At 40.4% G+C, this 16,543-nt stretch overlaps 2 protein-coding genes across 2 annotated transcripts; both read right to left on the reverse strand.

The window, feature by feature from the left end:
* Positions 1 to 274: 274 nt before the first annotated feature.
* Positions 275 to 2,027, reverse strand: LOC115998840 (heavy metal-associated isoprenylated plant protein 32-like). Its single transcript, XM_031238503.1, has 3 exons — positions 1,741 to 2,027; positions 1,525 to 1,600; positions 275 to 1,435 (listed from the first exon to the last, which is right to left on the reverse strand). The coding sequence occupies exons 1-3, from the start codon at positions 1,768 to 1,770 to the stop codon at positions 459 to 461; spliced, it is 1,083 nt and encodes a 360-aa protein (XP_031094363.1). The 5' UTR covers positions 1,771 to 2,027; the 3' UTR covers positions 275 to 458.
* An 8,005-nt stretch (positions 2,028 to 10,032) lies between these two features.
* Positions 10,033 to 10,722, reverse strand: LOC116011022. The gene has a single exon (XM_031250519.1). It carries the CDS (start codon positions 10,720 to 10,722, stop codon positions 10,033 to 10,035), a length of 690 nt encoding a protein of 229 aa, XP_031106379.1.
* Between the last annotated feature and the right edge of the window lie 5,821 nt (positions 10,723 to 16,543).

Genomic DNA, 16,543 nt, shown 5'->3' on the forward strand with positions numbered 1-16,543 from the left:
TCCTGGTGCATTTTTTTTTTTTAAATTCAGAGATAATTTCACTTGGAATAATTTAACTTGTAAATTTTCTGAAAGTAAATTTAAGCTTTTTTTTTTTTTTTAAACCCGCAAATGACTCTCCTTCTTTTTTCTTTTTCTATAAAAAAAAATAAATTATGGAAAACAATTTTTATTTATATAATTTACAATTACAATGTTAATAAATTATGATTAATTCAGCCGTTGTTCACTTTGTTAGCAATTTAATAATAATTTTTAAGTGTATGATTGGAATAATAGGTAAACTTATCTTTACCACAACTATAATCAAAATTAGCGGTAAAAGTCAAATAAACACTTTAACTATAGGGCAAAGTATAATTAAACAACTAAACTAAAAAAAGTTACACTTTAAATTAAATCTTAAGTGTATGCCATTAGGTTGATTAATTGGTTTCCTCTAGCACCAAACTAGCTTGTCATTCAACTGTTTTCAATTTCTTTTTCTTTTCTTTTACATGTATAGCTTGTAACCGCCTCCGCCGCCACCGACCGCCACCTCCTCCGCCGCCATCTTCACATGACACTGCATCCGGTAGTGTTCTCATCTTCACTGTAATAATTGTCCTGTGGAGGAGGGTAGGGGTAGGATGAATAGAGAGGGGATGGAGGGATGTAGGGATAGGATAGGAATTGGCCGCCACGGCGGGTTGTTGGGGTTGGAGGGGGTTCCTGGCCGGAGTCTCAGGATAATACCCAGCATGCACGGCGGTAGCTGGGATGTGTTGGGGAGTAGGGATTTGGAAATTGGGGATGGGGCCCACTTGAGGGGGAATGGGCATACCCCCCGTTGGCCCCACATTACCCCCTGGAGCAGCTTTCAAGGCCATCCTGTTCGGCGGCGTCACATGAGCCGCACGTGCACGGTCATTTATCATAGAAATTCCGGCGCCGCCACCATTACCCACCATAGGCGGCTGATTCGTCTTGTTTACTGGCACCACATCGTCCATCCCGCCTTCCTCCTCCTCCTCATAGCCTTCAACGACGTCATCACTCTCCGGCAAGTCGAGCTTGACAGATTTCGGGATCGGAACCTGCGCACCGTCACCGTTGACGGGGACGTTGTATCGAGGCGGAATCTTAGTCATAAGATCTTGTAGAGCCTTCATCTGCTGAGGATTAAGCATAGCCGCCGGTGGAGGAAGGTTTATACATTTGGGCTGCAGCGGCGGCGGCGGCGGAAGATTGGTATTATTACCCTTTTGACCTCCGCCCTTGTTCCTTTTCGCACCTTTGCTGTCCTCAACCCGCTCGCCATTATTTTCCTTTGTGTCACCGATTAGCTCAGCATGCTTGCCGTTCTTGTTCAGCTTTCTGATCAACGTCTCCGGCTCCAAATCACCGGAGACGGTGACCTTGCCCATCTCCTCTTCGAATTTTACGATGTACACGCCTACCCATACATAACAAAAAACGCAAAGAAATCAAAGTGATTGTCAAGAAATAAAAACAATTCCATAAAAGTTTTGGGTAATATATTACCATCAATCTTTTGCAAGATTTTCTTCACTTTTTGCTCACAGCCTTTACAGTGAATGTTCACTTTTAGGGTACAAGTCTGCATGAGCATGCCAACCCAGTCAAAACTCAAATCAAACCCCAATATATAATTGAAAATAAAAAAATAAAAAACAAAAGCAGAAAAGAAAGAAAGAAAAATTGATCAACAATGGCGCACGGAGTTTGCCAAGAACATACCTGGATCTTCAATAACTCTACTTGACTCATTTTTTCTTTTTCAGTTGAAACAAAAAAACACAAATTGACAAGAACAGATGGAGAAATGGGTGTTTTTGTTTGAACAAAAATGGAATTGAACTGATGAGGGGGAAAAGAGCTTCCTGACTTTGTTATCTGTTAACAAAGTAAAAGATCTTCGAGAGTAGTGACAACTAGAGCCGGCTACGCAGAAGCAAAAGTTTCAATCTTTAAAGGAAAAGGAAACAGGCGAGAGAGAGAAGAGAGAGAAATTGAGAGTTCAGAAGTCTGCTTTCTCTTGTATTTCAGAGAGGGAGAGTGGGTGAGAGAGGGCTAATTGCTACAGGGTATGTAATTGTTGAGAGTGAGGATTGAGGAGATGGAACTCATGGAAGGGTCTTATTATAGGCTTTGGGCAGTAGAAAATTATTTACTATTACCCATCCCCGTAAATCCAATTTAGTAGTATATTTCTCAATGGAACTTTGGGGCAGTAGTATACTAGTATATATCTATATATATAGCTTTAGTTATTTTCAGATATTTTGAGTATAAAATTATAACAATTATTTTTAATTTTTTGAAATGAATTCAAAACGGATAAAAAATAATATTAAAAAATATCTATAATATTACAATATCTATAATATCTGTAATATCAAGTATTCAATTAAATTAAAGTATTCAATTAAAAGTCAACATACCTATTGACGATTGTAATTATTTATTCTGTTTTAATAGAACATATAAAAAAAAATTAAAAATATCTATAGATATTGGATTGAAATTTTCAATTTAATTTAATATTTTAATATTATAGATATTTTTTACTTTTTAAAAGAGCAAATTGCCATTTTGGTCCACTGACTATAGGAGTCCTTTTAATTGCAGTTCACGACTTTCAAAACTGTTAATTGCATACCATGACTATTTAATTTTTATCAATTTTGGTCACTCCGGCCAAATTGCCAGCCAAATATCGCCGGAAGTTAAAATAATGGGGGCATTTTAGTCATTTCACATTTTTCCTTTCTTCTCCGGCAAACCAACTTTTCCTCCTTCTTCTCCGGGGGACTAAGCATCCATGAATTTTTGTACAGAGCTTAAGAATGGGGATGAACGACTCTTATCTGCTACTGCAAAATAGGAGAGTGGTTATCAAAAGTAGCCAATTGCTCCTTCTTATCTGCTACTTTTTGTACAGTAGCAAATTGGGATGCCAATCCTTTCACAGCACGGCAAAAATGGTTGAAGTTTTAATGAGAGCCGGCAAATTATCTGCTTAGGGGTTTTGTACAAAAAACCAAAGCTTAAAGCTTTGTACAAAAAACCGAACAAACAGTGGTATTTTAGGGGGGTTTTGATTTCAGTTGGATTTGATACAAGTAGATCTGGAATTTCATAACTTTAGTTCAAAATATTTTTGCTTGGTTGCTTAAAGACGCCGGAGAAGTAGAGCATGTCCGCCGGAAAAGAAGAAGTCGCCGGAGAAGAAGACAACAGACATGAAATGACTAAAATACCCTCATTATTTTAGGGTTTAGAATTTTCCGGCGACATTTGGCCGGTAATTTGGCCAGAGTGACCAAAATTGATAAAAATTGAATAGTCATGGTATGCAATTAACAGTTTTGAAAGTCGTGGACTGCAATTAAAAATACCCCTATAGCCAGTGGACCAAAATGGCAATTTGCTCCTTTTTAAAATTTGTTAGAGTCATGACTATGAGTCCAAGAGGTTTATTTATTTGGCTAAGAGAATATAATCAACAAGCAACAACACAAATATCAGTTTACAAATAATTCTAGTTATTCATTTCTCATAGACTAAAAAGCTTTATACACTAGAAGAACAAATCTCATTTGCAATGGACAGAGTTCCGTTGCAAAGTGCACAAATTTCACTGCAAAATACAATTTGCAACGGAATTTAAAATGATGATAAAACGCTCGTTGCGTTTCCATTGCAACGAAATTTTAGTTCAGTTGCAAACGTTGTAATGGATTTTTTGTTGCAAAAGATGAATCTGGGCGCAGGATGGAAGTCCCTAGTTCAATGAAAATTTGCATCTGCAAATGACACGCCATCTAGATTTACTTATCTTCTATTATAAAAAAAAAGCCGTAGCAAGTGCAGTAAATGCAACTTAGGATATTTGCCACCCAGTACTAAACGTCGTCGTTTCGTGTTCTGTTAGAATTAGTGGTTTAGGCGCCTTAGTCACAATTCCACTTCTTATGTAGGTTAAAAAAATGGCGCAAAATAAAAGCTTAACAATCATTAAGTATACATATTTATTGTTATTCAGAGTCATGAGTTAATTTAACAGCCGAAATATGTTTAGGGAATCGAATCGGTTAAAACGATTCGTGAATCGATACATACCTTCCGGGAATGAAAAAAAATTACAGCTATATATAGTAGACATGTCAATTCATCAGGATTACATTTGATAACGCATTGAAACAGTCTCAAACCTAGATATTTTTTTTTCATTCTCATATACTTGCATTCTACTATCGGTATGTACTGTCTGGCCACCGAGTTGTCTACCTTCAAGAAGACAAGTGCTATGAAGTTAAGGGTAATCCCTACATATTTGGTTCCATTACGGAAAGGATCGAATGAAATAAAAAGCAAGGAGATCGTATTTCACGACTCAGAGGTAAGCCTGCTTTGCTCCATGAGTCTGTATAGAAATTAGTATTTTCATGAAATTATAGAACCATGAAAATGTAATTCTATATTTAAATCCTAACCTTTTTATATATGTGTTGGTTTTATGACTTCTGGGTAGTCAAAGGCAGGCCAACACTACCTGTTAGAATAGCGAGAATATAGGAAATATGTAGGAAAATATAGCGAGAGAATATAGGTATTGTATTGCTCAGAATTGCTTGTCCCTCTCTCCATGTGTAGAGGGTCTATTTATACATATTTTGGGCCCAGAGCCCTACAAGAAATAGGAGTCCTGGATCGCCCCATATTGGGAGTCCCTGTTACATTCTAACTAATAGGCCCTAAACTTGCTAATATCACAAGTGTTAAGTTTAATCCTTATCGAACTCTTCTGTCGCTTTGAGTTGATGGTCCTTCTTGGGCTTTCTTGATCCAATTGCTTTCTTGGGCCGGTCCATGTAGTCCAGGCCTAGTGTATTATCCATTATCCAGTCCCCCACTTTCTTGAGACTTTGTGGATATGAAGTCTCTAGAAAGTATACTTGCTTTCTTGGGCTGGCCCATGTAGCCCATGCCTAGTGTATTATCCATCATCCAGTCCTCCACTTTCTTGGGATTTTGTAAATACAAAGTCTCGGGAAAGTATAATTGTGTTTTCCTGTTTTGTTTGGTCTGCAAAATTTTACTCTTTTTTTTTTTACTTCCACCGCTATAAATACCTTACTCCCCCCTCATTTTCCACTTATCCTTTCTCTCTCTAACATCTCCCCTCCTTCCTTTCCCTCCATCCTTTTCCTCCTTCGTGCTCCACTGGTATGTTTTGTGCTTTTTTGCCTCTTCCTTTCCCTCCATCCTCTTTTCTGCTATTCATTTCTTTATCCTTCATTCATTCATCATCATTTTTTTTTGAACCGTTGGAAAAAATGCCCAGCTGATTGCCTTTCGTGTGGCGGCCGGCGACCGCCGATCGCCGGCAGTCAGCCAGGGGCTGAAGTTTTTTTTTTTTTTTTTTTTTTTTTTTCAACTTGCTTGCTTATACTTGCTGTTTTCAGATTTCTAGTCTATTGGTTTCATCCTTGCCCTCCATTGTTTCCAATTTGTAGGTGTCGGGTCTTACAATTGCTGCAATCCTGTATGGACCTTCCTAGTTTTTGGCAACCTTTCCTCCTTGGTTTGGCTGTGATGCTTGCGTATCCCTGAGTACCAAGTCGCCTAAGTCAAAGTACTTAGGCTTTACTCGAGCGTCATGGTACCTTTTTACTGCCCGTTGGTATTCCGCCATTCGGCACTGGTACCTTTTTACTGCCCGTTGGTATTCCGCCATTCGGCACTGGGCCACATCTCTTCGTTCTTCGAGGAAGTCCATTCGGCACTGGGCCACATCTCTTCGTTCTTCGAGGAAGTTCTTTTCCAGCTGCATCATCTGCTCGTTCGCTTGATCTTCGTAATTTTCCAGCTGCATCATCTGCTCGTTCGCTTGATCTTCGTAATTTTCCAGCTGCATCATCTGCTCGTTCGCTTGATCTTCGTAATGCAATGTCCTGTCCGTGGGGCTCAGGACTTCTATAGGGACTTTAGCCTCGAAACCATATGTGAGGCTGAACGGGGTTTCTCCTGTTGCTCGACGGGGAGTAGTTCGGTAGGCCCAAAGGATGTAGTCTAGCTGGTCGACCCATGCACCGTAGGCCCAAAGGATGTAGTCTAGCTGGTCGACCCATGCACCTTAGGCCCAAAGGATGTAGTCTAGCTGGTCGACCCATGCACCTCCTTCCTCTTCTATTCGTTTCTTTAATCCATCCATGATGGTTCTGTTGGCATTTTGTACCTGCCCATTTGCTTGGGGATATGCCACCGATACTTTAGTGTGCTGAATGCCATAATACTTGCAAAATTCTGAGAAATCCTTGCTATCGAATTGACGCCCGTTATCTGTGAAGAGGTGTTCGGGGATGCCAAAACGGCAAATTATCCTTTTCCATAAAAATCGGCGACATTGGTATTCTGTGATCGTTACCAGCGGCTCAACCTCCATCTACTTAGTGAAATAGTCAATGGCGACTATGCAGTACTTGTGGTGTCTTGGGGCTTGTGGTAGTGATCCCAAAAGATCTACTCCCCATTTAGCGAAGGGTATCGCCATGGTGACGGGGGTGTAGAAGGTTGCCGGCCTACCTTACTTTTCTGCAAACTTCTGACAGGTTTGGCAATTCTGGACCTTTTGAATGCAATCGTGGACCATGTTGGGCCAGTAATAGCCTTGGATCAGTAATTTCCTTGCTAAGGTATTGGCTCCTTGGTGAGCGGCGCATATGCCTTTGTGGGCCTCTTCTATTACTTGTTCGGCTTCGTTGGGCTGTAAGCATTTCAGTAGCGGGCCACCGAAAGACCTTTTATACAACTGGCTACCTTCCAGCCGGTAAGCTGGAGCTCTTCGTTTGATTTTGGCCGCCTGCGTGGGGTCCAGCGGAAGTTCTCCTTTGGTGATGTAGTTTGTTAATTTCTCCATCCATTTGGGTAAGGGAGGCACGCCTGTTGAGGTGACGAAGGCTACTAGGAGGGATTCTGTACTAGGTGCGTAGATGATCTCCTTTCTGCAAACCTGTGACAAGTGCCTTGGGACTCCTCCCAGGGATATTTTGGACATTAAATATGCTTCTACGTTCTCTGTTCGGGGCACGTGTTGTATTTCATGCGCCTTTAATTTTTCCAATAAGCCTTCTGTAACGTCTTTGTACATCTTTAAATTTTCCCCTCTGGTTTCACATGTGCCTTTGATTTGCCCTACCACTAGCCGCGAGTCTGTCTTGATGCGCAGGTTGCGCGCTCCTAGCGCGACTGCCAGTCTTATGCCCCCGATTACTACCTCATACTCTGCCTCGTTGTTGGACACCTTGAATTGGTATTCCAGGGAGTAATACACCTTGAACCCTTCTGGTGTGGTTAACATTATTCCCCCTCCGCAGTGCTTGGCGCTGGCTGCCCCATCTGCATTTAGTTCCCACCACTCATTTAGGGCGTCGTTATTTGTTTTTTCTCTCCGGTCCTGCGCCGTGCATTCTACTATGAAGTCTACTAGTGCTTGTGCCTTGATGGAAGGTCGGGGCCTGTACTCGATTCCGTATTGTGTTAATTCTATGGCCCATTTCATCATTCGCCCCAAGGACATTGGGTTTCTCAGTATTCCCGCGAGCAGTTGGTCGGTGAGTACTTCTATTGGGTGGGCTTGGAAGTATGGGACCAACTTCCGCGCGGTGGTAACTAGGGCGTATGCCATCTTTTCTAATGGCGTGTATCGAGTTTCTGCTCCTCTCAGAAGCTTGCTCACGTAGTAAACCGGGTGTTGAGTTCCCTCTTCTCGTACTAGGACAGAGCTCAGGGCTCGCTCGCTGACTGCCATGTAAAGGTACAGGGTTTCTCCCCCTTGAGGTTTGGCCAGCAAAGGGGGGGATAGCAAATATGTCTTTAATTCTTCAAAGGAGTTTTGGCATTCTTGAGTCCATTCGAATCCTTCTCTTCTTTTAATTACTTGGAAGAAGGGTAAGGATCGCTCCGCTGACCTAGACAGGAATTGGCTTAAGGCTGCTAAGCGTCCTGTTAGCTTTTGTATCTCCAGCACACTGGTGGGTGGTTGCATGTCTAGAATGGCCCTTACCTTCTCGGGGTTGGGCTCTATTCCCCTTTGAGTTACCATGTAACCTAAGAATTTACCTCCTCGGACCCCGAAGGCGCATTTCTTGGGATTTAATCGGAGGTTGTATTTCTTCATGAGTTCGAAGCAGGCTCTTAAATCCATTGCGTGCTCAGTCTCTTCCTTGCTTTTTACCAATAAGTCATCCATGTAAGCTTCCATGGTTTTCCCGAGTAGGCTATGAAACACCTTAGCTACCATTCGAGTGAACGTGGCCCCTGCATTTTTTAAGCCGAACGGCATCACTTTGTAGTAGTAAACCCCGTCTGGGGTGAGGAAGATTGTTTTCTCTTCATCCTTATCGTCCATAAATATCTGGTGGTAGCCTCTGAAAGCGTCCATGAAATTGAGTAGCGCACATCCAGCCGTTTGATCTACTAACTAGTCTATCCTGGGTAAGGGAAAGGGGTCTTTGGGGCATGCCTTGTTGAGGTTGGTGTAATCCACACACATCCTCCATGCAGGTGGTTTTGGCACCAATACGACATTTGCCAACCAAGCCGGGTATACCACCTCCCTGAGGTGTCCAATCTCTAATAGGGTTGCTACTTCTTTTTTCACAAACTCCCTCCGATTTGCTGCCAGGTGCCTTTTTCGTTGTACTATTGGCCGGACGGCTGGGTCTACTGATAGGCGGTGGGTAATAACTGAGCGATCTATCCCGGGCATATCTTTCGGCCCCCATGCGAACAAGACCCTATATTCTTGTAATGTCCGTAAGATATCAGATCTGGTTTCTTCCGTTAACCCCTTTCCTATCCGGACCCTTTGATCGGGCTTCAAGCTTTCTAAGGCTACTTCTTCTAATTCTACGGCGGGTTCTGGCCTGTCCCTGGCTTCTTCCTTTGTGGTCCTTTCTGTGATGGTTTGCACTTGTAGATCTCGGCTTCCTATCTGGCGACATGTGAGGAGATAACAGGATCGTGCTGCTTGGCGATCACATCTAGCGATCCTCACTCGTTCTGGTGTTCGGAATTTCAGACATATGTGCTCGAGCGATACTACGGCTCCTAGGTCCTCCAAACCCGGTCTTCCCAATATCACGTTGTGTGCTGATTTCAAGTCCACCACCACAAATTCCATGTTTATAGCTCGCACCCTAGGGTATTCTCCGATCTCTATAGGCAGGGTGATGCATCCTTCTGGCTCTATGTTATCTCCTGTGAATCATGCAAGAGGTGTTCTCACTTGGTGCAGGTTCTCCTTGGTTATTCCCAGCTTGGTGAAGGTTTCGAGATACATGACATTGACGCTGCTGCCCGTGTCTACGAATACCCTTCGAACTGTGGCCTCGTTGACGTCCATTGCAATCAGGATGGCGTCCCTGTGCGGGGTTGGCCCCTCGGGTAAGTCGTCATCTGAGAAGATAATGGGGTCCCTCCGGCCCTTTTTGGGCGGTGCTTTATGCTGTACTGCCCCTATGTATAGTTGTCTAGCCCAGCGTTTCCTTTCCCGAGCGCTGTCCCCACCGATTGGTCCCCCGCAAACCATGTGGATTACGAGTTTGTTGTGTTTTCTGCTACGATCGTCTTGCTCTTCTTGGGGCTCCCTTGCCATCCTAGGGGTCTCGGGTTGCGCTTCGGCCTCCCGTCCCACGGGCCTTCTCTCCTGCTTGGGTCTCTCCGTTTGTCTTTACCACTGATTCGGCCCTCGAGGCTGTCGGCCTCCCTGGGGCGGTTGTCCCATGTTTCGTTTGAGGGCTATTCTCTTTTCTATCAATCCCTCTAGTTCTTTCTGCAAGGTGGTGCACTCCTCCGTGCTATGGGTTGGGGATTCGTGGAATCTGCAGTACTTCCCCTGTCTTACCGGTATGTGGTTGACTACTGTCGCGGGGTTTTGTGGTGGGGGATCCTCCCTTACCCGAGGCGGGTGTATCTCCTGTACCGCCCTTGCCCCCAGGGTAGGGATGACCCGGGGTCGGTGGGCTACCGGCGGGTGGCTAGGATTGATCCTATCCCTTCGTTTCGACGATCGATCCACTGGACGCGTTCTCGTTTCCTCCAACGGGCGTTTCTCTCGCCGTCTCTGTTTTTGTCGTACGGCCTCCTCTGTTTCGGGTATCTGTTTGCTCTTTGTATGGCCTGAGCGTATGTCTCTGGGGTATCAGTTCGGAGACTTGCGAACAGATCGCCAGCTTTTAAGGCCTCCATAAATAATGTTATGGTTGTCCGGTCATCCAGACCTTTCACCGTTTGTATTTCTTTCTTCCACCTTCCGAGGAATTCCTTTAGGGTCTCCGTCTCCCCTTGTTGTACGGCGGTTAAGGCTGTGAAGTGCCTTTTAGTCTTTATGCTCCCCGCAAAGTATGTCAAGAATTGCTCGCCCAGGGTTTCGAAACAATCAATAGTCCGAGGTGGTAGTGATAAAAACCATCGCTGTGCTGCCCCCTTCAGTGTCGAAAAGAATACCCTACAATACATTGGGTCTTCTGCTCCTAATATCATCATTTTTGCTTGGAAGTCAATCAGGTGGTCATTGGGATCCTCTGTTCCATCGTATGTGGGCATTACCGGGCATTGAAAGTTTTTAGGGGCGCAATATTCCTGTATCTCTAAAGTGAACGGATTGGCGGATAGGAGGGAACGTGCCATCGGCTGATCCCTTCCTCCCTCCATCTTTTTCTGGAGGTCTTTTAGTTCCCTGGCGAGGTTACTTATTTTTACATCTCGATGTTCCCGATCCTGACTCGAGGTTGGATCATAGTTTTCGCCTACGCCTTCTTGTCCGGCGGGGGCCTCTTTCTTTCGTGGCTCATCTTTCGATGGTTTTCCCCCGATCGTCCGGCCTCATTTCAGGAATTCGTTCGGCTGGGTCTGAGGGACTTCGTCGCCCAGAAAATGCTCCCCCGGACCGATTCTCTCCCCTTTGTGAGGGTCCTCTTGGTTGGGTAGCTCGTGCATGGTGGGATTTTCCTGCGAATTTCCCGCTGGCAGGCCTGGTTCCTTCTCCGGTTGTGTAGTCACCCTGTTTCTCGAGTTTGGAGGAAAGTACGGAGCTTTTCAGTATCAGATTTTCTCAAGTTCAGAGGAAAGTACAAACCCTAAACCCCACAGACGGCGCCAATGTTGGTTTTATGTTGGTTTTATAACTTCTGGGTAGTCAAAGGCAGGCCAACACTACCTGTTAGACGAGAATATAGGAAATATGTAGGAAAATATAGCGAGAGAATATAGGTATTGTATTGCTCAGAATTGCTTGTCCCTCTCTCCATGTGTGGAGGGTCTATTTATACATATTTTGGGCCCAGAGCCCTACAAGGAATAGGAGTCCTGGATCGCCCCATATTGGGAGTCCCTGTTACATTCTAACTAATAGACCCTAAACTTGCTAATATCACAAGTGTTAAGTTTAATCCTTATCGAACTCTTTTGTCGCTTTGAGTTGATGGTCCTTCTTGGGCTTTCTTGATCCAATTGCTTTCTTGGGCCGGTCCATGTAGTCCAGGCCTAGTGTATTATCCATCATCCAGTCCCCCACTTTCTTGGGACTTTGTGGATACGAAGTCTCTAGAAAGTATACTTGCTTTCTTGGGCTGGTCCATGTAGCCCATGTCTAGTGTATTATCCATCAATATGAACAGGGCACTGTCATTCATGCTCATATACCAAAATCTGTTCTAGACAAATTCATTAACAAATTTGAAAAATGCAAAGTGTATGCTATGAAAAATTTCTTTGTAATCTCTAATTATCATATATACAAGACCAGTTTGCATGAATATATGTTGCAGTTCAACCATGAGACAATTTTAAAAGAAATAAGGTCAGACAAAATTTCCTTGGCATATGTACAGACTAAAGTCCTTCCCTTCTCTAAAAGGTAACCCATCTTTAAATGAGAAGGAGCTGATTGGTAAGCTTTTTAAACTGTTTATATTATTTGCTTATTCTATTATTATTTTTTTGGGTAAAGTAGTGTTAACATTTAAACTGTATTAACATATTTTCAGATATTTTGAGTATAAAATTATAACAATTATTTTTAATTTTTTGAACTGAATTCAAAACAGATAAAAAATAATATTAAAAAATATCTATAATATTACAATATCTATAATATCAAAGTATTCAATTAAATCAAAGTATTCAATTAAAAGTCAACATACCTATTGACGATTGCAATTTTTTATTCTGTTTTAATAGAACATATAAAAAACAAAATTAAAAATACCTATAGATATTGGATTGAAATCTTCAATTTAATTTAATATTTTAATATTATAGATATTTTTTACTTTTTAAAATTTGTTAGAGTGATGACTATGAGTCCAAGAAGTTTATTTATTTGGCTAAGAGAGTATAATCAAAAAGCAGCAATGCAAATATCAGTTTACAAATAATTCTAGTTATTCATTTCTCATAGACTAAAAAGCTTTATACACTATAAGAAAAAATCTCATTTACAATGGATAGAGTTCCGTTGCAAAGTGCTCAAATTCCACTGCAAATTACAATTTGCAACGGAATTTAAAATGGTGATAAAATGCTCGTTGCATTTCCATTGCAATGGAATTTTAGTTCAGTTGCAAACGTTGTAATGGATTTTTTGTTGCAAAAGATGAATCTGGGCGCAGGAGATGGAAGTCCCAAGTTCAATGAAAATTTGCATCTCCAAATGACACGCCATCTAGATCTACTTATGTACTAAATAGTGAGAGCTCCCTTTATTGCTGCTATAAAAGGTTAGTCATGTCATCAACTTTATGTTAGATCATGTTTAATTCATATCTAACATGTGATACTAGAGCCACATTATTTATGCTTAGTTGATTAACTATGCGCTTCATGTTATTGCCTAATGGATTATTGTTAATGATAATATGCAATATAATAAGCATATTGCATAATGCTCATCCCTTTGTTCAAATCTTGAGAATATCTATTTACTCAAATTTGCTATAGGCCATGAAGTGAGCTTCTAGTATATATTGTTTAGAGCATGGTATGTGGTATCTTATTCTTTGGTTTCATACAAAAATAATAATAACATGGTTTTGTCATATGATAAGAGCACTAGGACAATTTATATGACTCTAGCTAGTATCAAATTGACTTGATCATGGCTCAAAGGTCAATGATTATTATTTGTCCAAATTTAAGCCCATTTATAGTGCTAGTTTTCCTATAGAAACTATTAAACATGAGTCTTGGATATTTAAATTTACCCATCCAGAAGGTAAATTATTAAGAGCTCTAACTTTACTATGAGTCAGATTTTAGATACTAATATTTTTACCAAAATCTGATTCACTGCAAATCACAATTATACCCCCTTTACACCTAGTATTTGTTTTTCAAAACAAACATTTCCCAATCTACATTATTTTTAGTGTGCAGTCTATTTTCATATGTCACCATCATAGCGTACCTCTAAGAGCTATCAAAGAAACCAGGTAATATATATTGGTTATAAATCGTTGTTTAAATACATAGAGCCCATGATAGGGGATCAATATATAATTAAGTACGTTGGCTGCATACTTAATGATGATTGTTTTTCTGCCTAAGGGCGAGATAAGAAACCCAAATTCAATGGAATGCCGAAAAAGATCTTCATTATTTAAATCCACGTACTAGTTAATTAGACTGAACTGGAAGTACAGGAGATAATCAATCTACCAAATATATCTATTAATCGTACTGATCATAACAGAGTGACTAGGTCTCGTATACCTTCCCAACTTGGACCAGATATATCTACAGATACCCCTTGACGCCAGAAGTATAGGAGATCTATCGTGTAAGTAATAAAAATCATAGTACTAGATCTAGTAAAAAAACATTGTCACTCTTGGAATACCTTAAATAATTATGTCCTGGAGACGTTCGTCCAAATGGCAAAAAATCCTAGTAAATTTATAGGTGCACCAAACAGACATAATACTAGGGATGCGGAACGACCAAATCTGAGTATCTTTGGGAAATGTCTAGAATCTGGTTGATTCAGAAATTGCCATGAATTTTATAATGTGGGAGAAAATCATGATAAAAATATTATAGTTGTCAACAACATATCTACCTTTACAATTGCTCTCGTTATATGACAATAATATGGATCCAGAGTTAGGCACCAGAAGTGTCATAACTATTTAACATATAAATAAGCAATTAATTAAGGTGTATCTCAACTCGCTAAAATAACTCTTTATAACACATACACCTTTGAACATTAACCCCGTTGGTTACAAATGGGTGTTTGTACGTAAGATGAATAAGGATAATGAGGTGTGTTGAAGCGAGTTTTGTAGCCAAGGGTTCACGCAGAAACCCTTGATTGATTTTAATCAAATACATTCTCCCACAATAAATGACATTAAGTTCTGCTATATAATATCATTGGCAGAACAATAAACTTAGATATGCAGTTGATGAACGTCATGACCACATAATTATGGATCATTAGAGTGAGTGATTTCCTCTTGAAGTAAGAATATGTAAATACAAATATGTGTCATTATGTACTCTTTAAAGGGCTGTGAGTGGAGTTATTATCCCCATGAAGAAAGAATGATATGTACCATTATGTGCTCAATAAAAGGTTGCTAATGAACTTATTTTTTATCTCAGTCAATATTGATGATGTAAACATCAATGAAATATATAAATAACTTAATGATGTTAACTCATGCCTAAGACGAAGTTTGAAATGAAAGACTTGGGAAACCCAAGTATTGTCTCGACCTGAAGATCGAGCTTCTCCTTGAAGGAGTTTTATACACCAATTAGCCTACTTGAAAATGTCTTAAAGATTTTTATATGGATAAGTACATTTACTTGTAACACTAATGGTTGTTCAATCTCTCGAAATAGATAAGGAATTGTTTAGACTCAAAGAGTATAATAAGGATATTTTGGGACCAAAGTCAATTACTTCATTGTCGTTGAAGCACCATTTTAGGACCAGAAGTTCAATCTATCATCGCAACATGCCTTTTTTTTTTAATGAAATTGCTAGCAATATTTAGCACTCCTCCTACAATGAAATGTACGTTGGAATATGGCTAACATATCCTCCGGTATCTTCAAGATACAAAGATCTTGACATCTATACAAGAAACTAATATATAATATTGATAGGCTATTTTAGTACTAGCTATTTTTACAAGACACACATGTATAATGTCATGGTTCAATGCATGTGAGCTCCAGAAGAGTCACACGATTATTATATGAAATATTCACCCTTATAACACTCTAATAGATTTATTCACAAAATCCCTTTTCTACACTTATTGGAAATATTCTTTGTATGGGATTTGAAGATTATTATCTTATGGAGAGTATCATCTTACGTGAATCAATCCTGATGATTGGGTCTTAAAGACCAACAATTGTACTCTTTTTCCCTTAAGTTTTTTTCCTAAGGGATTTTTCCTTAACCTAAGGTTTTTAATGAGGCATGAGTATGGTATAATAATGTCAAAAGGAGAAATTTACAAATAAATACTTAAATAGGCAAACCTGAAAATCCTGAAGATTATGCCTTGAAGTTATATGATTGATTTATCGTTGTACTCTTTTTCCCCTTAGCTAAGTTTTTTCCCACTAGGTTTTCTTAGCCTAAGGTTTTTAATGAGGCAACCCGTGCAACATATAATCTGTCATATATCATGTAGTGTTTTCATTGGCTAGTTTTTTTTGTCCCCACAAAGTTTTTCTAGCAAGGTTTTTTAATGAAGCATGAAAATAGTGAGAAGTATAATGGCCAAGGGGACTGTTTCTAGTTCTTCTAGCAAGGTTTTTTAAATATTGATGAGCAACCGATTCTAGATAATGTCCAGTCCAACCTTTCAATCCCAAGATATTTCCCTAGTGAAATATGACCACAAATTTCAATATTGTATGGTCGGGTCCCAAATTAGATGAGAAACTCGATTACAATTATTGGCAAATTATGATGACCACACATTTGAAAGCCTAGAATCTTTGGAGCTATGTTGATCCCGGTCTACAAGAAGGAGCTGATGCAGCCGCTATACGGCGAGATTAATTAGCCTTGGGACAGATTCACCAAGGTGTTGAATACTCAATTTTTGGGCAATTAGCTCGTGCTCAAACAACAAAGCAAGCTTGGGACATCCTAATGGTGTCACACAAAGGAGTTGATCGGGCACAGAAGTCGAAGTTGCCGTCGTTGAGCAAGTTGTATGATCCTTGTGAGATAACCTCTATAGAAACAGTAGATACGTATTTCACTCGTCTTATTGATCAGGTGAATAAGATGAGGTTATATGGAGATACGATTGAAGATGGTGTAGTGGTTGAAAAAGTTATTCGAACTCTGTCGATGAAGTATGATCATGTGGTGGCTTCAATAATAGAGTCACACAACATCGAGCTCTTATCAGTTGCAGAGCTGAAAGGTATGATAGAAAGTCATATTGATAGGATTGTAGAAAGTCATATTGATAGGATTGAGTCAAAATCGAAACCACTT

The sequence above is a fragment of the Ipomoea triloba genome, chromosome 1 (assembly GCF_003576645.1).
Source record: "Ipomoea triloba cultivar NCNSP0323 chromosome 1, ASM357664v1".
Taxonomy (NCBI): Eukaryota; Viridiplantae; Streptophyta; class Magnoliopsida; order Solanales; family Convolvulaceae; genus Ipomoea; species Ipomoea triloba.